Genomic DNA, 23,963 nt, shown 5'->3' on the forward strand with positions numbered 1-23,963 from the left:
CAGTCGCTTACGTACGCACAGTTAGCTCAGTTTGAATGTACGTCACCTTAGATTTGGCTCATGTTGAACAAGTGCAATGCACCTGTCAGACCGCTGTGCTTAAGTAGATTGATGTGCGCTTGCGAAGTAATTTCATTGTTCTCCGATGTACTTGGGACGATTATTGCAAGACACTCCAAATCGTACTTAATTTGCAGAGAGATTTTAGGTGGTTATTTATTTGATTGATATGTGGGGTGTAAAGTCCGAAAACTACCTTATGATTATGAGAGACGCCGTAGCGGAGGACTCCGGAAATTTCGACTACCTGGGGTTCTTTAACTTGCTCCCAAATTGGGTGACACGGGCCTACATCATTTTCGCCTCCATCGAAAATGCAGCCGCCACAGCCGGGATGCCATTCCGCGACCTGTGGGTCAGCAGCTCAGTGTCTTAGCCACTAGACCACCACGGTAATTCAGATTACCGAGCAATCTGAATTGTACTTATTGACAGGCAATGTCCTCTTTCATCAGAGTATATGCCAGATAACACAACACTTAAAAAGTATGGCCGAGTTACTTGAGAGTAGCATTTAGAACATGTTGAAGCTTGAGTTAAGGCTTACGATTACTATGAGGAGTGCCGTGTAACCTCGATGGTTTCTCAGCTCAGGTAAAAATAATGGATGAATATAATTATGCGTTTGGGTGCCATGGATGCGTCCCCTATATAATAGGACAGGAAACGCGCACGAGAAAATTAATAGTGATGTATAATTTCTTCTGTGCAGAAATCATCGACAGGGCTCATTCTGTCAGCTGAGTGAGACTCGTGGTACATTCGAAAGGGCAGTTTTTTATCGGTGTAATCGCATGTCATAGCGTAACCTGGTCAACTCGTCGCCCGAACATATCGCAGACGCGTTAAAACACTCTTTACTACTGCTTCTATTAACGCCATGCAAGGGCTACGCAAGCTTTACTAACACGTTTAATTCTTCGCTGTTTATGGTGGTTTTTGGGACGCCAAACCCCACATATCAATCAATCAATCTTCGCTGTTCAAGCGAAACAGCTTTCTTTTTTCATTCGCGCTTCAAAGAAAGGCGGCTGTTTTGACCAGAATTGATCCTGTCACTTCATGTAGAGAAGTGTGAAGCTCGGTGCGCTTCCGAAGAATTCCTTCGAATTCTATTCCTTGAAAGCTTCCCAGAAAAACACCCTCTGTAAACGGTGGTGTGAGGCTTTATATTATATCGCGCATAAATAACGTAATATGGCTCTGCTCGTCGCATACTATACAGTGTTCGATGTACACGCTGTCATCATTTGTCGTTTACACTTCACAATGTTTATCAATTTTATTAGCCTTAATGATTAGCTAGTCCTATATTTTATTATTAAGTAACATACATGAAATGCTGCAGTATTTTCGCTCAGATGCTGGTGAATTAAAATCACTTATACTTCGGTTTACCACGTGCATTCGCAATATACTAACCACCCCTATTGCTGGTACAATTGATGTTCCGCATAGTTGCTCGGGTCTTCTCATTCCTTTCTCTGGCGTTCCCGGTTTATCAGGGCTATGTGTTTATTTTTTCACATAAATAAAGCTGCTCGATCGTTTATGAAAAGGAATTGAAGAAAAAGCTAGCAGTCGTGTTGGCGAAACCCGCAGGCTGCACTGGTTTGCGTAACAAACCGCATACTCGATATTATAATTTGATACAGAGCAAACAGCATACGCTGCGCAGAACGTACGCCGATGCTCTGTGCTGCCTGCACACCCTCTCCCTCTGCTTGAGATCGTCCGCCGCGCTGACGACACCGTGCGACGGGAGCATCGCGCGACCATTGTCGCCAACGGCGCGGGGCAGCAATGGCGGCCACGCACCGCTGGTTTCACCGGGTGGCACAAGAAGAACGGCACGGCCTCCGCCACGCGCCTTCGTCATGCAGCCCTGGAGTCACGCTTGGGAACACCTTCCGTGCCAGCTGCCGCCTGTTGGTGCACTACCCCAGAAAGCCACACTGTACGAAAAGACGGCGAGCACTTTCACTTTTGAACTCAACTGCCGCTTGCTTGGAAGTTTTTATTCCCGCCTCATTGTTGCTCTGTATTCGGTTTGTAATTGCAGATGTGCTCGTCTTCTTTGTCCTGCAACTGGGACCTCTTCCCAATGCATCTAGCTTTGAATTGTTGGTGTAGTTTGTCGTGCTTGTTTTGAAAAAGACTTCATCCGCACGTGGAAATATTTGAAGCACAAGACGAGCTACGTCTGCCGCAGCGAGAGACGGGGAGAGGGCAAAGATGAGGGGTTTGCCGCTGTCGTGTCCGTGGTTGCTTGCGTGGACAAGTGCGACGCGTTGACGTCTATAGGCCGTAGCGTGCACGGTACGATGCTCGCGACCCCGCTCTTCTTTCGTGGGCATGTTTTTATTTCTCTGGTTTGCTTATGGCGGCTCCCCTGACTACCTGGGCTCCCCACCCGACGCTATTCATTACTTTGCGGCGCTCTCATCTTCTTACGCTTGTGGGGAGGGTATGGATGCACGTGACCGACTGGTATAAAGCGACGAATTGAAGGATTGGCTCGCTTTTTTGCTTGTCAAGTTGCGTGGTTATACCGTCGCGGAAGAGTCCAGAGAGGACATTGCGCGTGGTACATTGGTCATAACGGGCTGTTCTTTCGAGAGTGTCATTTTAAGCCGTGCGTCGTCGGGGCCTTCTTGCTGGCTAAAGTTTGGGACAGGTAGCCCACAGCCTGCCCCACCACTACAATGAGGCTGTGCAGGTTCGGATTATGGACGGTGAGTATTATGTGTTCTGGTAGGCATGGTTTCTCGCTTCTTCGTTGCCGTTTAGAATCCTGTCTGCTTACACTCCTTTATACTCGTTATACTGGTAAGAAAAGTTAAGCAGCAGCTTCCGAATGTATCATCACGTGACCACGGAGCATTGTTTTGAAGTGACTACAAGAAAAACCAAGGCTTCAATAGACACCTTTCTGCTCAGGAAGAATCAGTGAATAAATAGACGTGGGCACCGACCACAAAGAAAACCATGTATTGGCGATTCGGCATCAAGAATAGAAGCTTTGTTCAGAACAAAGAAAAATGTCATTCAGGGTGCTGAAGCGTCGGCTTTTCATCTTGTGGTCAGCGTGGTCATGTTTTTGTTTAGTGGCTACGAAACTACCATTTAGATAAACGGATGTTGCACTAAACAAATAGTTTATTCTTATGCAGTAGGATTTATTTTGTTGTGTATGTTTAAAAATATTCGTATTCCTAGTATCATAGAGAACTATGGGCAGGAATTCTAGTGACAATCGAATGGAGGAATCAATGTTATCATATTTAATTAGAGCTTTTCATGAGTTATTTTTTGCTACGCATTAGGATCATTTGCATCAGAGTTAGCTCTTAGTATTGTTTTCGAGTGGCACCAACGCATGCTTGCCCTTGGGCCTGGTAGTGCCTGTATTGATCGTTTTTAATAAGGTGTATATCTCGCACTTTCTTTGAAAAATAATGCTCTTCCGAAAAATAACATCGTCATCGAATAAAAACGAACAGCTTCCATACCACATTTGCGCTTAACATGTAATATACGTGTGTAATAGGAAACCGTTTATTGATTACTTCAGACAGCCTTATGTCATTGAGGTTGCTTATAAATCACGTGAAAAAATTTTCAATTTTTGTGAATAACATTCTGAAAATATATAGAATGAGAGGCGTAATAATTACTCCAGCAGTGTAAGTGTATTGAGCCGACTACGGTGTTTTGCTATGACGTGCTTAACGCAAGCTTTGTATAGGCACCTTACAGCACGACAAACTCTCGATAGTTGCTAACTCAGATAATTAAAACATTTTATTTATTAGAACAAAAACGTAAACTTTAGGTGGCATTTTGTGTAGTTTAGAGTGCTCCTTTGGCTTCATTAGGTGAATTCATACTGTTTTTTTCTTGACCGTTCCTGAAAATATCTACTGCTATTGGAGTTTCTTAATGAGCTCTTGTGTTTTATGGGACTAATGATTGCATATCAAGTCGACTGCTTACGAATAAGCCACCATTGCAAGCCATGTGCACGAACTGTCGATATTTCATGACAGGAGCGAGAGAGAGAAATAAACCTTTATTTCGAAATGATGTTCCGAGCGATGCCCAGTGTCACCCAAGATGGGAGGGCCGCTACAGTCCGGGAACCCTCTGGTGTCGACGGCTTTCGTGGCCCTGGCGACGAATTGTATGATCCTCCTAATTCTCGAGATCGAGCTTGGCCTCTCCCGTTTTTGAGAAGGCAAAAAAAAATCACTGTTTACGCAGAGTCACACAAGGCTGGAACACCACAGAGCTGGTCAACATTCGGCTCGCCCAGGCTTGAGTAGGCACACGTGAATTGACACCCTGATGCACGAAGCATTCGCGTAATGACACTGTATATCCCGAGTATTTGATAGGAATCAATAAGGTTCGAATTCTTCCTATTTCTTTCTTTCTCTCTACATATATTCCAAATTTATCTGGCATTCCCGCTCTCTGTATCATTTTCCCATTCGTTTTCTTGCTTTCCCTATTTCTTGTTTCTTGTTTCTTTTTACATCTCTATCTCTCGATAGTTTATTGTCTTTAGCACAAACCGGACAAACGGCGGGCATGACATTTCTGCTGTAAAAATGAGACAGTCATGCCATGGTTGACTACGTGTCAAACGATTCCAATATCCCAATACTGGTGTCACGGAAGAAAGCGCACTAATAATGTAAAGGGATCGCCGACTGTGACAGACTACAACATTTTGCCCTTTAATTGCACAAGCGTGTATGCGGTGTAAATAACAAGTGCTAGTACGATTGTCTATACTAAAAGCTTCACTGCCAACCATTCACAGCTATGTATTTTGACGCTGAGGCTCTAAGAAAGAAGGAACATTACAACGCAAGTTGGAACGATGCCTATAGTCACATTTATGATGAATTCTGATATTTCAGTTAAAACCAATTAGGCGCCCTGGAGGTTCAGTTATCCAGAGACTACAGTAACTCGGACGTTACGTTTATACGCTTTCAGGAACGTTTGAATCGTGCTGGCTTGGGATTTCTATTTTTCTAGCCATGCTGGGAATTCCCATTGTCAGGCATATACGGTGGGTACGTGTATACAGTTTAGCGCATCGTCTGGATAGATATACATGAAAAGCATACCTTGCCTGCTCATTTAATCTTGTGAGATAGCTTGATTTATTGGACGGGAACAATGTTTCGTGATATTTGCTATCTTCATGAATGTTTTTGCGTAACTTCTAAACTACTGCTGCATTTCGCAACTCCACATTGTCAATCGTCATTTTTGAAGTACTTCTTCCTGGGATAAATAATTTAATACACCATGAGAGAAAACTGTAGAGGCACTTTCCCTGTACGGCTCCATTTTTCCTGTGGTGTTTCAGCGTCTAAAATTTCCCCTTGTGATCTTTATTTTGACGTCACCATTGCACGCTTCAGATTGTCATCATCGTTCAAGAAAGTGACAAAAGAACACAATATAATGTCTTCAGCTTGCTTGACGCAGCCCCTCTTCCACAATAGAGATACGGAAGGATGCAGCATTGAATCTCAGCGTTGTTTGCTCACAGTGAGTCGTGGTCTGTTGACCCTGTGTCTTATAGTATGCTGCATGACCAATATGCAAGACGACCTGGATACTTGACATGAATTACGTCTACATGTTTTGTTACGGGTAGTAAGCACTACAGGGCAAGGCAGCGTGATAGTTTGATTTTGTTTTCTGCGATGGCGACTGACAGTGTTCACGCAGGACTTGTTGCATCAAGACGACCCGGTTTAGCTTCTAATCATGCATAATTGCAGGAAGAATAAATTTTAAACAAAGAAACAAGCAAATAACCACATATCAACGGCTCTTATTTCGACTGAACTTCATTGCATTAGATTCTGTTATAAGGGTGTAAAAATTGACAAAAAATGAGCAAACAACGCTTTGTGACAATCTAGCCACTCTGTAATTTTTGTCCAGCACGACTTGAAAACATCTATGCTTCTTTTCGTGAGCAATGTAGACGATAAACTGACATAATTTGAATAATTACGTTTTGTTTCAGCGGTCTGAACTATAAATATAGAGGCTGCCCTTTATTGCTCTACGCAACGCTTTTGTAAAAATAAGGAGCGCAGACATATTAAGGACTGGGTTGTTTAAGTTTAGGCCCTTGTAGAGTGTAAATTCATGAAAATCAGAAGGAAGGAACACACATCTTGCCTTGTATCCAGTTATTTTTATAAATGTTTGCTTTATTTTTACTCCTGTCAAAATAAAATTGTACCTTAAAATAAAGATCAATAACAACCACCGATTGATTGATTTGTGGGGTTTAACGTCCCAAAACCACCATTTGATTATGAGAGACGCCGTAGTGGAGGGCTCCGGAAATTTCGACCACCTGGGGTTCTTTAACGTGCGCCCAAATCTGAGCACACGGGCCTACAACATTTCCGCCTCCATAGGAAATGCAGCCGCCACAGCCGGGAATCGAACTCGCGACCTGCGGGTCAGCAGCCGAGTACCTTAGCCACTAGACCACCGCGGCGGGGCAATAACAACCACCGATTCCATAACTGTGTAACTGCGCTGTTCTATTGAGTCTTCTCTGTAAAAGGCCCCACCACGGTGGCCTAGTGGCTAAGGTATTCGGCTTCTAACCCGAAGGTCGCGGAATTGAAGCCTGGCTGCGGCTGCTGCACTTCCGATGAAGGCGGAAATGTTGTAGGCCCGTGTGCTCAGATTTGTGTGCACGTTAAAGAACCCCAGGTTGTCGAAATTTTCGGAGCCCTTCACTATGGCGTCTCTCATAATTATACGGTGGTTTTGGGATTTTAAACCCCACATATCAATCAAATCTCTGTAAATGATTGAGCAGCAGTTTTGCGATTGGAGCAATCACATGCAGGTGACCGGTAAGCGTTAAAGAAAATTCAGGCATTAAGAATATTCAGTGCGGTATACTTACCTGTCAAGTCATTCAGATATGCGTTTGAAAGGAAAATTTCACAGGGGGTCACTTCAAATGGGTATTCCTCCCCCAGCCTGAGTACAAGGCGGGCCAGGATCCTTATAAACCGCCCATGAATTGCTCCCCTATAGGCTCGTGTATTTCTAACTTAATATAACCGCGCCTTTAAAGTTGTGAACCTCGTTTATGATCACCCACTAGGACGTCTGAAGGCCACGTTGCCATCGTACAGCAAAGAAGCCTAAACTATGCAGCTAGCATGGTTAAAATACGAAGGTCTAGAAAAAAATTGCGTTTTGCATTCTCAACAAATCTGCATCAAGCCGCATCAAAATGCGTATAAGCAAAGATTTATTTTATTGATTTATACATACTGTCGATCCCAGAGATATTATAACAGGTGGACGATCTAAGGCAGTGATTAAGTACAGTCAATAGAAAGAAAAAAAGTAATAATAAAAATTAACAAAACAACAACAAAAAAGAAAACATATAAACACATTTGTCAAAGTATAATCATATTGGCACTTTACTTAGATAACAAGAAAGATCACATAGCACCATATTATGTTTGCGAGGCTATCAAGTCGCTTTCTACTAGTTTTGTGAAGGTGGCTAAGGATGTGCTACTGGTAATGGAGGGGGACAGGTTAATCCATTCTCTGATCGCAAGCGGGAAGAACGAGAATTTGAAGGCATCAATGTGAAATCTGTAAGGGGCAAGGGTATGAGAGTATTTGTAGCGGGTAGTTCTAGCTGCGGATAGCTTTATGTAGCGGGACTTGTCTATGTTTAGTTGACCATGTATCAGTTGGTACATCAGCTTTAGGCGCGCCAATATCGCCCGGTTTTTTATGGTTAGTAATCCAGCCTTTTTAAGCAGCTCCGTATGAATATGTTCGGTTAAATTTGTTAAAGATGACCCTAAGCGCTTTTCGTTGAACACCTTCGAGCTTGCTGGTTAGTTTTTTTGTGTACGGGAACCAGGCAGTGTTTGCGTACTCCAGGATGGGTCGTATAAGTGTATTGTAGGCCAGTAACTTTGTGTGTGGTGGTTCTTGCTGTAATCACCTTTTTATAAATAACAGTCTTTTCAGCGCAGATGATGTGATGTAATGAATATGAGCGTCCCACCGTAGGTCATGTGACAGAATGACCCCTAGATACTTATGTTTCGTGACTTTAGAAAGGGTAGCTGAATTGATGACGTTAATTGAAATTGGATGGATTCTTTTTTCTAGTTATAGATAAGAGCGCGGACTTTTTTTCGTTGATGTTCATTTGCCAATCACTGCACCAGGCTGAAACTGCGTCTAGCGCTGTGTTTAAGGCGATATGGTCATCGTGTGAGTGGATTTTTTTTGTACAGGATGCAGTCATCTGCAAACAATCTGCATCCAACATTTGGTTCATCAAAAATTAAGAATAATACCAGCGCCAAAACACTGCCTTGCGGTACTCCAGAGGTCACCGGTACGATTGAAGATTGGACATGGTTTAATTCCACGAACTGCGACCTGTCTGTTAGAAAGTTAGTAATCCAGTCAACAATTTGGCCCTTGCCTAGAAGAAGTTGGAGTTTCAAGATGAGTTTACTGTGCGACACCTGATCAAATGCTTTCGAGAAATCTAGCAAAATAAGATCAATTTGTTTTTGGCGATCGATGCTTAATGAGGCGTCATGGACCATTTCAATGAGTTGTGTTACAGTAGACATGCCCTGGCGGAAGCTGTGTTGAAAAGGGGACAGTATTTTGTGTTCTTTTAGGTGATTCGTTATGTGGTTTAAGATTATGTGTTCTAGCAGTTTACCAACCATACATGTTAATGAGATGGGCCGATAGTTGGAAGGTTCGTTTTTATTTCCGGACTTATGTATAAGAATCACTTTTGCTATTTTCCAATGCTTTGGTAGGGTACGCGACGACAATGATTGGTTAAAAAGCAGGCACAGGTATTTTGTTATCAATTCGGCATATCTTTTTAAAAATGCGTTAGGTATGTTGTCTGGCCCGCAACTTTTTTTGCCATCCAACTTCAATAGTAAGTAGAAAACTCCCTCTTCTGAAATGAATAATCGCTTAATATATGTCTCGTCTCTGATTTCTATGTGAGGCTGTTTTCCATCGTCAACTGTACAAATTGATTGGAAATAGCTATTTAATACGTTTGCAAAATAGGCACTTTCTTCAGGCGTTTCGTGGGTCATTTTAAGGACCTTGGAATTCATGTATTGCCAAAATTTTCTCGGGGAACTTTTTATGAACCGAGGTAGAGTTTTTTCAAAATAAGTAGACTTGGCCGCTTTTATTTTATTTTTCATGTCAGTTATACCAGCGCTCAGATTTTGTCGGCTATAAATATTTGGTTTCCCTTCTAGATTTTTCCTCAAATGCTTCACCTTTCTTTTAGCATGTATAACGACACGTGTGACCCATGGATTCATCTTTCTGGTCTTCTTTTTCTTCGAAGGAACGTGCTTTTGTAAGCAAAAAAGAACAATATAAGTTCAGCTAGGTAATAATGATCATTGCACTTATGTGATATTGTAACGAGTATTGATCGCGGTAGCCTAGCAAGTGACAAATAAAAAAGAATATAGTGGTCAAAGAGCCACTTCAATAAATAAAATAGACCAATAGAAATTGCTCCTACACACTAGGGAAAAGTGAACATACTTTAATTGGGAAGTTGCTTATGGTCGACGTTTTTCCGGAACTACCACCATAATAAAGCTCGTTGCTCATAGCAAGTATGTGCCACCGAATTCAAGCAAGCCCCATTGGTCCACTACTACAGATGAAGGTATACATAATTAGCGTAACGAGCATGTGCTTCGTAAACGTTTTTCAAGCAAATCACAAGCAGTCATAATTACTGATTCTATATCAGTATGTACTGTACCCTCTGCAGCAGCAAGGCTAACATTCATCGCAAAGTTTCGTAATTTATTACCAGCACACCTGAAAAAAATCGTGTGGCTATGGGTACGTGACCACAGCGAGATTTATCCGAATAAAATGGCAGACCCATTAGCCACACTATCTTTAAGCGTACCACTTTTCTCATTTCTACCTGATAGGGTTTACGTGAGGGCGAAAAAATTGGAAATGCTTGGTTGCACTAGGAAATGTGAATTATAATTCTAAAAAGTGAGAGGCTACATACGCCTGAGATTTTGCTTGAATAAATGGTGTAATCAAGCGTTTGACGAACCATCGTCTGGCAAGGAAACATAATTGTGCAATAAACTTACACTCGCCAAGGTAAATAAATAAAAGTAAACAAGCATTGACGTTTCGAAACCCCTACGGGTCCCTTGATCACAATGAGGATGTCAGCATGGGCATGCGGCTATTTATAGGTCAGGTGGCGCAGCGTGCTCGAGTATATCTCTTCGTCTTCTTTTAGAATCATTTTACATTCAGTAGACTAACCACACGATAAACAGGACAAACGGCTATCTACCAGAGGTATACGCCACACACTGCATGACCTGACCTATAAGTAGCCGCATGTCCATGCTGTACGGGACTCGTACGGGGCCAAAACGTCAATGCTTGTTTACTTTCATTTTTACCTTGGCGAATGTAAGTTTATTGCAAAATAAACAGGGATGTGTACGTAGGCAGTGGAAGTTACATTCACCAGATTACGATGTAGAATACCCACCTTTGAAATAAACTCTGTTATGTGACTTTCGCAACAAAATGAAAACAATGTACCCCTTCTTTTAACACGAAGGTATTTTATGCCGAGATCCACTACGGCTCTGCTCATGTACTTCCATCACGGAAGTGAAGTTGAAAGATGTATACGAGGAAATTACACAGGAAAAAAAAATGGTCCTGTACCTGCATGTTTCACTGCAAATGTCGAAAGGCGGAAGTTTTGCGTCTGGAGAGAGTAAACAAAACGTTTATTTGATGTCTTGAGCGAGGAAATTGGAGAATTGTATTCTGGAGGCCCTGCGTTAGAGTGCTTCAATCCGTGCAGTGAAGGCGAATGAGCACATCGGGGCACGTGAGACACGAGCGCTATCTGGCAGTTATCGTCTATCTATCTATCTATCTATCTATCTATCTATCTATCTATCTATCTATCTATCTATCTATCTATCTATCTATCTATCTATCTATCTATCTATCTATCTATCTATCTATCTATCTATCTATCTATCTATCTATCTATCTATCTATCTATCTATCTATCTATCTATCTATCTATCTATCTATCTATCTATCTATCTATCTGTCTATCTGTCTGTCTGTCTGTCTGTCTGTCTGTCTGTCTGTCTGTCTGTCTGTCTGTCTGTCTAGCCGCCTACGACTTTTAGTCCTCCTGGCTGTTTCAATAATGGTATCAATACCAAACTTTGTATGACATAACATGACTGTATGAAGTACATACTTTATTAGTCATAACATGAAAATCATGACGTGTGTGTCATGAATGTCATGACTTAAATTTCATGGTCCTGCAGCTCTGGCGGTGGTTCCGTTCACATGACATGTTGCAAAACTGGTATGATATGACATGATTACATGGCTAACACAAGCGACAGACCGTAACATGAAAATCATGACATGCCTGTCATGGAACAACATCACTACATGCCACACTCATGATGCGCTCGCGGCCGTTTCAGTAGCTTCACATACACTAAATTTGCTGTTACGGAACCTGAATGGAAGACGAAGGTATGATACTGGTGCAAACAAGATTAACATCAGATGCGTGTCATGCAACAACATGACTACACGCCACGCTCATGATGCGCTCATGGTCGTTTCGCTAGCTTCATATACACCAAAGTTGGTGTTGCGTGACACGAACAGACGACGAAGATAAACGAAGAATCAGAAGAATGGCTAGTTAGGCAAGTTGGTACTTATCCATAAGCACACACACAAAAAAAAAAAAACAGACGGAAACACGAAGTGTGTCCTTTCTTTCTCCTTCATGTTTCCGTCTGTTTTTGGCGCAGTGCACTTATGGATAGTAGATAAATGACACGCCCAAACATGATAGTTACGACATGCGTGTCATGTAAAAAATGACTACATGCTGCGCTCGTAGTACGCTTGCGGCTATTTCAGTAGCTTCGCATATGCCAAATTCTGCGTTACGTGACGTGAGTGGATGACTAAGCATTGTGACTGGCGCAGACATAATAATCATGATATGCGTGTCATGTAAGAACATGACTACATACCGCGTTCGTGTTGCTGTCGCGGCTGTTTCGCTAGCTTCACATGTGCCAGATTTGATATTACGTGACGTAAATGAACGGCGGGCACGAATACCAGGTGAAAACATGATAATGAAGACATAAACGTCATGTACGGCACAAATTACTTCCGCCATGGAAAGTTGTGCTGATTTTAATGTGACAATTCAACTTTCCTCATTCGTGCTTCGCATATCACAGATTCCCAGACTACGCGGGATATACCATTTTTTTTTCTGTCACCGATATTCTTACCAAGGAAAAGAATACCTTATCGATCAAGTTGAAAAGCTAGGATTAGCAATAAATGTTGCAGTAAGTTTATTCTAAGGAGGAATTCCAATAAGTTATATTCAGATGGATGTTTGCTCTGCTGTGTTGGCTTACATAACGAAAACAAATATATTACCTTGTAGTGTATTCTTATTTTTTACTATTTTTGACTCTTAACCAACCAGAGTGGCCGGCCGTTTGCTCGTGCAGCATTTTCATTCATTTACGATTTGAATTTTGAGACTTAATTTCTATAAAGTGTCTTTAGATTCATAATCCACAACTTAAATATCCTGCCACCCGAATCTCCGTTGGTCTTCCTTTGAGGGTGAATACCATGGTCGTCATAATCATCATTATGTGCCACAGAAGTACTGCAAACCCTAGAACTGATATCCAGCCGACTGAAAATGAAAGAGCTGTGCATAACGTCAGCCTGAACGTCCCGCTTACTGCGTACGAATGAATAAGAGCGAAATGCAGGCTATAGTAGGCCTCGACCTCGACCTCGTTTGTCTCCTGTCTTTGTCTTCAGTTCACGCTACAACACTCGTAATGACATACCAACCAGACCTAACCGCTAGCCTTCAAAGAGCCCAATAAGCGTTCGTTGGCCGGCACGAGTAAACATATATGATGCAGAAGCCCCGTTGTATTCGCAGAATTTTCTGTTGATCAACAACGTCGAGCGCTGTCGGCCAGAAGCTGCTCGTCGGTAACGTCAGCAGGAATTGGTGCATGAACGCATACGACGGCGTTGATTCGACCCAGAAGCCCGCACACGAGATGGCAACGCCAACCGCAAGCGGAGTAAAGAAGATCCACCGCATTGATGGAGAGAAGCTGGGTTTGGAGGAGAACGGCTTGCATCGGACGCTGATTTCTAATAGAGGCAAAACGCAGAGAAGGAGAACGCTTCGCCGTTTTATCACCATTCACAACAATAAGTCAGTGAATATGGGCTAGCATTTTGTATTTTGCACACAATAGGCACCAAAACGCATTGCGGAAGCTTTCAGAGCGTTCGTTTTCAGTGCACCAGAAGAGTGCGTAAAGGCAGGGAAGCTGGAGGAAAATCAACCAGTGGATCTAAGATTCAATTATTTAATATTAGTATTTCAAGAAAAGTAAATAAATGTAGGTGGTGCGAAAACTGATGACAGGGGACCGTCTGACCCGGATATTCTACAATAAACGTGTCGTGGCCTTTTGATTTTTTATACGCTTTAATTTCTGCTCACCCAATCAGTCCCACTTTTTGAATTAACAAATGTTGTCCGAGGCATCGCTGTCATTTCTTTCTAGCTATGACAGTAACTATAACAAATTTGCCTGGGACGTCAATTTACTTTTCTCGCATTGGCTTCACGAGCATCACACACTATGAAAGCACACGTGGAACGATGTTACGGCGGAATATCAGCAAGTTTTGTTTGCTGGTGCTTGATCGACCTAAGATGGGGAGGCAAATGTTTGGCGCCAAGTCTGTGGACGAGTCATATATTCGGCACATCCATCCGACATTGACGGAAGCAGACAGCTTGTGGTGGTTGGCGTTCTGCATACATCTTGGCCACTTACCCTGGATTCCTCTCATCCCTTAATATCCTTCCCTCAGTTCTGGATAGCAAACCGAGTATGTGCATGGTTTCATTCGGAACTGCGACAAAAATTTCAAAAGAAATCACGCATTTATTATGTTCTTTTTTTCTTATCGCATCCCGTGCGCCAGATAGTTGAGCGATTGCCAGTGCACCTCCTTTGCTTGTATGTTTGTGGGCCACTTGGGTTTAAACACAGCATGGTGGCGGTGGTGAAAAACATTTACTGAAACTATTTACATTTTAGAGAGAGGGACGACCTTAAGGGCCGACCCTTTACAAGCTCTAGGAGGAGTTCCAAGTCCGGTACCCCTGTGGCTTCTGCGGCGGCACGCGCCCTAGCCACGAGGGCTCTTTGGCCCGCCAAGGCCGAGCAGCCGAGCAGGATAGTGCAACGCACGGTGGTTTTACGCTGTTAAGCTCAAGGGTAGAGATTGGATTCCCAGTAGTGTTGGTTCAGTAGAGGCAAAATGCAAAAACACTCGTGGGTGTTTTTGATTGGGTGATTTTGTGTGCATGCAGTTAGGGGAGCGTCAAAGATTTGGTGGCGGTTGTAATTAATCCGAGTTTCCTATTTAGGTGAGCTTCATAATCGTATGATACTTTTGACCCGTTAAACATGTGTGAATAGGTATGTGAATTCATATGTGAAACTAATGTGAAGTAAGTTAGAGAGCTTTCTCTATAGCGTGGTAGTTCTTACGTCGAACAGACGGGACGATGATTTGATCAAAGCAACGAGAACATTAGTAGGCTTGCCAGCAGCTAGCAGGCAGAAGTATTTTAGCAGCGTATTAGAAAGTATTTATGCAGGAAACGTTTTTCTCGCCACTTTTGATTATCCGGTTGGAAGTTTGCGTTCGTTGCGGCCTGTACTGCCTTTTTTATTCATCCTGTGTCTGTGTTTACACAGCGCCTTTTCGAAGATGAAAAACTTGGCAGATCCAACGTACTGTGGGAATCGATGATATGTGAAGCACAAATGAGCAAGGTTGATATGTCACTTTAAAATCAGCATGGCGCTACCAAGCGGACGTAAATTATGCCGCACGTGACTTCCATGCCAAAATTATCATGTTTGGACGTGTAATTTGCCTTCGCCCTCTTACCCGATACCGAATCCGGTATATGTGGAGCTAGCAAAACGGCGACGAGCACGCTATGAACGAAGCATGTAATCATGTTTCACATGACACGCGTATCATGATTATCATGTTTAGATGTGTCATTTACCTTTGTCGTCTATTCACGTCACATGATACCAAATGCGGTATATGGGACGCTAGCGAAAGGGCCACGAGCGCCTCACGAGCGTGGTAGGTTGTCATCTTTTTACATGACACTCATTTCATGATTATCATGTTTGCACCAGTCATGTGCCACTGTCATCCATTCGCGTCCCGTTATACCGAACATGGCATATGTGAAGCTATATAGAGAAACGATCGCGAGCGCACCATGAGCGTGGCATGTAGTCATGACTAGTCATAACATGGGAATCATGACATGCTTAGGATCCGTCACTTATGTTTGCCGTGGAGAGGTGTCGTACAATACCAGTTCTGGAAAATGTCATGTGAACAAAACCACCGCAAGGGCAACAAGACCAGAAAATGTAGATCATGACATTCATGGCATATATCATGATTTTCCTGTTATGAGGAGTCAATTGTACTCGTCATACAGTCATGTTATGCCATACCGATTTTGGTATCGATGTCATTATCGAGACGGTCAGGAGAGCTAAATGTTGTAGGCAGCTAGCTAGCTAGCTAGATAGCTAGATAGATAGATAAATAGATAGATAGATAGATAGATAGATAGACAGATAGATAGATAGATAGATAGATAGATAGATAGATAGATAGATAGATAGATAGATAGATAGATACGCTCAAAGTCGCCGAAGTTCGCTAAAAAATGCTTCGCATTTAAACCCTATCTAAGCATTGTTTATTTGCAGTATAGTTCCTGAAATACATTATTGCACAGACGCATCCATCGAGGGAGCTTCACCGTTGCGTAGCTGTGGCAAGTTGACGTGTTGAAGGGGGGGGGGGTGCAGGAGCTTCCTCCGGAAATCTGGCGCAACGCGTCACGCCTGCTGGTCCCACGCATTCATGGCCGGCTGCGTGAAAAGAGACAAAAGAAGAAAAAAAAGGAAAGAACGGCCGCTTGGCGAGGCTTGATGCGCTTTGCGACAGAGAATTGAAATGCGCGTGTACGCGTCGTCTGCACGCTGTGCGGAGAGCAGTAGGGCACGGACTGACGTCGTCACGCAACCTTGCCGGGAACACCGGCGTTTATTTAATGAATGCAACGAAGGAGGGGATTCCGCTTCTTGCTATTTTTCGTTATTTACTGAAGACGGGTTTGGTGGTCAAAGTGTGTGAAGGCATACGTTCGTCGTCTGCATGCGAGCAAGATATAGAGTGTAACGGCTAAGCTCGGGAAGAGCTGGTGTCACCCAGAGACCTACTCAGGATTGAATGAACGATCTTTAAGTAGCTTGTACACTTGGGCTCGCTGGTGGTACGTGATCCCTTTGTTGTTCAAATGAGGGGATCCACAAGTGAGATAGAACTTAAGTTAAACACAGCGCAGCACAAAATGTAGTAATTTAGATGATCATGAATATCATAAAGAAAGGCCAAGATAAGTTAACCCAATAGGTTTGCGAAGATATTGTTGCGAAAAAGATAGACCCAGAAGGCACAGACTTGGGGGATTATATATATGTAGAGCTAGTTAGTTGAACAGAGCTGCCAATAGGAAGAGCTCGCGTCAGTCTATCTGCTGTCGTCCTCTTCCTTGTCTTGCTGATCGCTATGCCAATGGTACGTAGTGTGACCTGCGGTGGTGGAAGCACCGTCCAGAAGGTTTAGTGGTCGTCCTCAGAAGCATATTCATAGATCTTGAGCCGTGCACGTGAACAACATCACTTGACTGAACTAATGTGACGGAGAGGTGGGAACAAGTTAACCGAGTCACGCTACGTACCGGTGGCATAGCGGTCAGGCATTACCTGCCGTAATGGACGGTGAGGTATTGTGTAACGTCAGAAGAGCTTTTCAGATAGGCCCACCCGACGATTGGAAGACCAGAGTAACACAAGGGCACCAGGAGCGAAACGTGCGTCGCAATGAGAAGCATCCTAACGACGTCGTTGCTTTCTCTGTGACGCCGTCAGGCGAGCACAGGCGAGCTGATAGGCATGATTGGCCGTGAAATAGCTTCACGAGCATACTCGCTGGTGGACGACGTGCTTGAAATGATGGTGTCCAGGGGTAAAGTCGGCTTTCTTTCATACTGTAGGTAGAAAGGTGAAAAGCCTGCTGTGTCGGGCTAAGACGAGGTCTACGCGAACGTCACGTAGGGTAAAGCAAGATCCCAGTCTTGATGGTCCAGTGACACATACAATGCAAGCAGGTCTGTAAGAATACAATTAAATCATTCCGTGTGGCCGTTGGTTTGCGTGTGGTTAGCTGTGATTATTTCTGCTGCCTGGAACAGGAACGCAGAATGTCGGCGATGACTTGGGAGAGAAATCTACGGCCACAATCTGTGAGCAGCTGTTTTTTCACACCATGAATCAATATGACGTCACCTAACAGGAAGTAAGTAACGTCGGTCGCACAAATCGCTGGCAGAGTTCGAGTAATAGCTCAGCGTTGTCGTTTTCACCAGCGACATCTATCCACGTGTGGCCTACTGTTCATTAGGGAAAAGGAACAAGCAGGCCTAACCCGATGTGATGAAATGGTACCATGGGTATGTCGATTGGTTGTAGATGGCCAGCGGGTAGCAACACTGGTGTTTTGCGACGTTGACATCGCTCACACGTGGTGACGTATTGGCGTATACCGAGCGAGCAAGGCCTAGCCTGTTGAGAAGGCACCGCACGCACTCGTGCCTGCCAGATACGCCAAGGTGCCCTGCTCAGGGCGCATCATGGTGTTCAGCGAGGGCACTATGCCGTCAATTATTAGGCAGGAGAATAAGAAGGTCAGGCCCGTCAGGTTAAAAAATTACGGTGGTATAGGATGCCCGCTTGAAACACGAGGTGACGGACGGAGGCATCTGTTGGGGAAGACTCCATGCGGCTGATGATGTTGAGCAGCAGTCGATACTTTCTCTCTTCTTTTCTAATGTGAAGAAAGTCGGACACTGAGAAGATGGAGTGTACCGTGTTCGTGTCGGGGTAGGCAGGATCGTGGATGAAACACCGGGAGAGGCAATCAGCATCCTGGTGCAGGCGGCCAGATTTGTACACGACCGAGTTAGAAACTTCTTGCAGGTGCAAAGCCCCATGGCCAAGGGCCCTTAGGGATGTTTAAGAGGGTTCAACCACAGAGCTTGTGGTGGTCTGTAACTACCAAAAATGGTGTACCTATAGGTATGGCCGAAACTTGGCGACCGCACAAACGAGAACCAAGCACTCGTGCTCTTTGATAGAATAATTGCGTTCAGACGACCAATGACTGCGTATGTTCGTACAATGTTATGGGCATGTAAGCTGGAAGGGATTTTGCAAGGAGATGCATGATGCACAGCGAGATGTTCACTTCAATGCCGATATTTAGCAAAATAATTTCCGGTGTGCAGTAGGTGCCCGAAGCTTTCAGAATGGGAGCCTGCGCATGTCCATATCATCTGGTATGCGTTCCGTCTACAGACTAGTCAGTACACTTAACACATGCTGTTCAAGACTACGAGGTCCCCCTTGTGATACAAGCCAGTGTAAGGGACTGACTGACCCGAAGCCACATCAGCAAAAATTCATCCACCTTGCTAATCTGAAGAGAAACAGGCCAGACGCACCATAGAATGATGATGATAATAATGATGATGATGATGATGATGTTTGATGTTTGGTGGTGCAAGGGCCACTTCATGGCCAAAGAGTGCCAGTTCGTCTTACTTTAAAGATATGGACAATGGTTGTGATAAGCGGCGGTATAAGGACCATAAAATTCCTCGCGCTAAAGCTTGTAAAAACACAGAAGTAATAAAATCATGACCATGCCTTGAAAGGTGTGTGGTGTTAATGGATGACAGAAGTTTGTGATAATAAAACGATGGTGGGCATGTATGGCATTAACACAAGTGTCTCATTCGTTCATGCCCTTGCGTCCAAGGGCCGTGAGGCAAGTGCTTTGTTGAGTGTAGCCACCGCAGCGGAGACCTCTCTGGAGAGGTTGTGCTACGGAATGCCCGGGTATATTATATGAAAAGTGCGAAGTTCTCTTAAAAAAGCTATCAATGATTTATGTGTAAAAAGTGGTTCCCTACCGACAAACATTGCCGGATAGAGTGGTATCTATTGTCGGTAGGGCAACAGAAAGTGTTGTCTTGTCAGCGTGTCTAATTCTTTACACTGGATTAGAATGTGAAGTAGGGTGAGTTCTTCTCCGCACCTATTACACAAAGGGGGATCAGCCCCAGGCAAAAGAAATGAATATGTTGTGTGTATCTCCTGTTCTTAACCTTGTAAGGGTTACTTCTGTCTGGCATGATTTTGATACTGGTGGCCAAAGACCAAGTTGTGGCTCGATGACACGTAATTTATTACCCATGTGTGTGTCCGATGTGCCCTGCCAATAGCCCCTGTGCCTTCATTTTAGAAAAGGTTTCAAGTCGAGTGCAGGAACTGCTATGAATGTATTGGAAGTGGTTTTGTTGGCAGATCCAGCTAGCTGGTCCACCAGAACGTTGCCTTGAATTTCACGGTGTTCTGGCACCCAGAAGACTACAACATGCTGCTTAGTTGAGTAGACTGTGCTTAGGAGCGAATAAAGCGAGACAAGAACTGGTTTTTTTTTGCTTTTTAGGAGTTTTCAGAGCTTTTAGTACGCTGAGGAAATCTGTATACATTATTGCTTTCCGTAGTTTTATTTTTTTAATGTGTTTGATGGCCGCAAGTATCGCATAAGCATCGCAGTTGAAAATGCTTGAATCAGAGTACAGAACGCTGGCTTCCGAAAAGGATGGGCCGACGGCTGCGTACGAAATAGAAGTGTCGGACTTTGAAGCATCCGTGAAGAATTAGAACATGTGTATTTCTGTTGTAGTTCTAGGAAGTATGTCTGGATATGTGCAGTTGGTTCATGCTTCGTAACCTTCAAGAAAGACACGTCGCAATGTATTGTCTGCCATTGCCATGGTGACAGGCATACTGCGGGAGCCATCAAAGGGTGTTCAAGTGGCACACCAATTTCCTTCGCTAGGCCCCTCACACGGAGTGATTAGCGCTGTATCGTAGAAGGCCGTTTCTCAAACACAGCAGGGCTTGACATGTCATTAATTGTGTGATGTGATAGGTGATCATTGTCTTCATTTACATTAAGATAGTATTTAAAAGACGTAACATTTCGGCAGGTGCAGCGACTTATCGTTCGATTCCACGTACAGGCTTTTCATGGGGCTAGTGCGAAAAGCACCCGTAGAGAGACGGAAGCCTAGATGATGAACAGGGTCAAGATTTTAAGGGCAGTAGGAGACGCACCATAGATAAGAAGGCATGTGCTCTGCAGTGCAGGAAAGCGTGTGAAACCTTTTGGACATGTACGAAGAAGAACAATGGCAAAAGCGTGTAGAATTTTGAGAATTGTTCGGTTAAGACAACTGACTGATATTGCCTGGAATTAAATGTAAAGCGTATATGCCATATCTTCATTTGCTTTAGCTATCATCTGTATTGCTAGAGCTATTCCCATAGACGTGAGCACTGAAGGAGGGGGATGCGGGGTAGGAGGGTGCGCCCTCATAATCAAGTGTAGGAGACGGCAATCATGCCGAATACTTCCATTCAGTCAGACCTTTTACGTTATTTTTTAAATGGACAATGTTATGGCTACGGATACTTTCTTGACGGCAGTGGTGACCAGGTACTGCTGTTGTTGCAATGAAAGAACTGTTTGTTTCCCACATGACTTCGGAAAGCCAGAGACCAAAAGCATAGCTGCACGAGGAGCAAATAATCACTTTTTTGTTCAGCTTTGCATGCTTTGCGCAGATCGTTTTGTTTCGCACTCGAGAAATAGACAGAGGGGGGAGGAGGCTGCGGTAAAACTCCCCTCTCTTGCTTTATTGGAGAACATCGCACACGTTTATGACTTTTCATGTGTTTGCCAGACATGCTGCAGTGATGGTGATTTGGGATCGTGCTTGGAGGCGCTTATGTAGCTGGATGGCTGGGCGTAAAGTGCAATAATCGTCAAGCGAAGAATGAAACGTCGAGTAATGTTTGCTGTTACGACACATTATAAACGGACAAAGCTTTAACGCACAAGCACCATCCTAATATTTATCAATCCTTTGTAGAACTGTTGCCTTGAATATGTTGTTTTTAACAACAGTGCAAAAAAGCAAATTATTACTACAAAAAATTACCTATTCGCCGAGTATATACGACTCAAAATATTTTAGGCTAGTGACCCAGTGGTCAGTTTGCTTATTTTTGTGCAGTCCGCAAGTATTTTTTTGTATCCTGATAGTAAAAGTTTGCTGTACCTGTGTATATGTGTGACAGGTTCTGATTATTTGTCCTTTTGATCCTTTGACTTAAAACAGGTTTCACCGACAAGGGTGTGCCTTCTGCTATTCGCCTTCCTGGCAGTGCACTGTAGTACGTACCCGAAATCATCGACGTCATCGACAGCAGATTCAGTCACCTTAGGATCCGGCCGAGGGCTCCCATATCAAAGTTCGGCACGCCGGCATCGCCACGGACGCCGTTTAGACGCTGGACCAGCATTGCTGCCTCGAAGAGCCCATGTTGATTCGAGAGGTAGCACTCCTGTAGTTGCAGATTACGATGCTGAAGGTGAAGACTACCGGCCATACTACGACTACTGGCCCCCAAGTACTGAAAAACGCAAAGACAAAGCACTGGGTGGGTACCACCCTCATCGGCGCCACCACAGGCAAGGTAGGCGACGCTACGACGAATTCGACAGCGACTACTACTACGACGGTTACGTGGACAAACACGACTACAAGAACGAGTACGACATCGTGTTTCCCCTGCTGATCCTGATTATGGCACCACTGGCGGTGTCTGCTTTTCTGCTTCCGATCATTGCATCCATGATGACCAACACGTTTTTCCTCGTAAATGGGGCGACGTCGGCTGCTATTCAAGGACGTCGCAGGCGGAGTGTGCCTGAGCTGGTGCCATCAGTTGAAGAGCTCAACAAGCTGGAAGAGGTTCTGTTAAAGGCCATCGAGAAGTACACGGGCCTCGGAGGAATTCAGGATAAAAAAGACGTGGCTCAATCGTCGACACACTACCAAGCCATGAAGACCTGAAGAAAACGTGCGTGCTTAGAAAAGGACGACTTGCTGCTGTGCCTTGTGGCCAAGAAACTGGGAATAAGTGGACTCTTGAGGGCCCATTGTTCTTGCCTGTAGATGCGCTGGAATACAAGTGTTAGGGAAGGTATGCTCAGGTCTAAAATATGCTTCGTACTCGATTGCTGTTAAGGTTGTACCGGTATCAGCAACACATGTCGACACTTGAAATAATGTCAAAAAGTCTGACAAGTCCCGCTCGAAGTGCCTAGATATTTCTATTTTCTACAAATATGCAAAGGTTCTTAACAACTGAGTCACGCTGCCAAGCCTGTATTGTTGGCATAAATCCGAAGAAAGTTATCATCATAGCGGCATCATATATATTTAATGCTGCAGGATCAGTGCTTACAATTCGAAGTAGGATAAAATTGTTGCAATAAAAGAAGCCACCTTTGTGTTTCAAGCAAAAAACCAAAACTTGTTTGCGCCGTTACACCGGTCAGTTTCTGCGGCATTTCTGGGCGCAGAGCCTCTATGAACTAAAAGAAGGACTCCTGCAAAATCTCTGTTTAGGTTAACACAACAAAGCGATGATATCATGCGGAAGTGTTTAAAGTAGCTCGTGTTATGCGTTGTGTCAATAAAGCCAGTCATTTCGTGCTACCGAAAACGTCTCATTTTTCAGCTAGTCTAATTACATCCAGAGTGCTGTGAATGACGTAACGTATTTGATTTCTTTTTCTTTATAAGTTGTTATTCCCGATGTGTTTGTAGTACAACAAGTAAATGCGAGGGTTATGGAATTCCTAGCGATACAACAATGAAGAAAACTAGAGATCTTCAGAAAGTCTAGAGGAGTGGGTGGGGCCCGAGCTTACGTCACGCCTATACGGTCGAGTCGCATTATCTGGCATTGGTAACACACCTGGCCCCAAAATGTTGCTCTTACTTTTTACTCGTGGGTCCGGTACAAGCGTAATATATTTAAAACAGGCATACTTGTGTTTCAAATATTACCGACGACTATTAGACTCTCTAATGGAAAATGCATATGTCAAGGTGTGTGGAAAATTCGCTAGTGTTAGCGCGTAAAATTTCACTCCTGAGTGAGCGAGAACATAGCCTCTCGCATAGCTCTAGAACGCGATTGCGAGCGCAAAAAAGTTCTGCCCGTTAAGGGAGCAGCATTCAGTGAAAATTTAATGTCTCTCTGTATGTAGTACCTCATCTATATGGTGCCACACCCATCGCTGTAGCACCGATCAGTCACGAGAAGCTTGTGACAAATTTCCATACTACTGTACTGCAGCTCATTCTGATTATTAATGTTGAGCAGTTATGGTTAGACAGCTGCCCTCAACGAGAGCCGATAACATACAAAGTATATTCAAAGTGAAGCGTAAATTACAAGGACATGATACATCGATTGCCCGCCTCTTTGTATGTAGAACACAGAGAGTCAAAGTCAGGCCCAATTGAACTAATACTACACTCAGATCTGAAAGCTTCAGAGTGAACCTCACATGCCTGTAGCCAA

At 43.8% G+C, this 23,963-nt stretch overlaps 1 protein-coding gene across 1 annotated transcript; it reads left to right on the forward strand.

Moving 5' to 3' along the window:
• Positions 1 to 2,504: 2,504 nt before the first annotated feature.
• On the forward strand, positions 2,505 to 23,096 carry LOC119178375 (uncharacterized). The gene is made up of 2 exons (XM_037429578.2): positions 2,505 to 2,795; positions 21,704 to 23,096. Exons 1-2 carry the CDS (start codon positions 2,766 to 2,768, stop codon positions 22,439 to 22,441), a joined length of 768 nt encoding a protein of 255 aa, XP_037285475.2. The 5' UTR covers positions 2,505 to 2,765; the 3' UTR covers positions 22,442 to 23,096.
• The last annotated feature ends 867 nt before the right edge of the window (positions 23,097 to 23,963 follow it).

Source organism: Rhipicephalus microplus, chromosome 1 (genome assembly GCF_043290135.1).
Source record: "Rhipicephalus microplus isolate Deutch F79 chromosome 1, USDA_Rmic, whole genome shotgun sequence".
Lineage (NCBI taxonomy): Eukaryota > Metazoa > Arthropoda > Arachnida > Ixodida > Ixodidae > Rhipicephalus > Rhipicephalus microplus.

Bases quoted from the DNA above. Each gene is read 5' to 3' on its own strand.
- LOC119178375 (XM_037429578.2), top strand. From the start codon at position 2,766: ATGAGGCTGTGCAGGTTCGGATTATGGACG. The intron at 2,796-21,703 runs GTGAGTATTATG...GACTTAAAACAG, and splicing joins GCAGGTTCGGATTATGGACG to GTTTCACCGACAAGGGTGTG.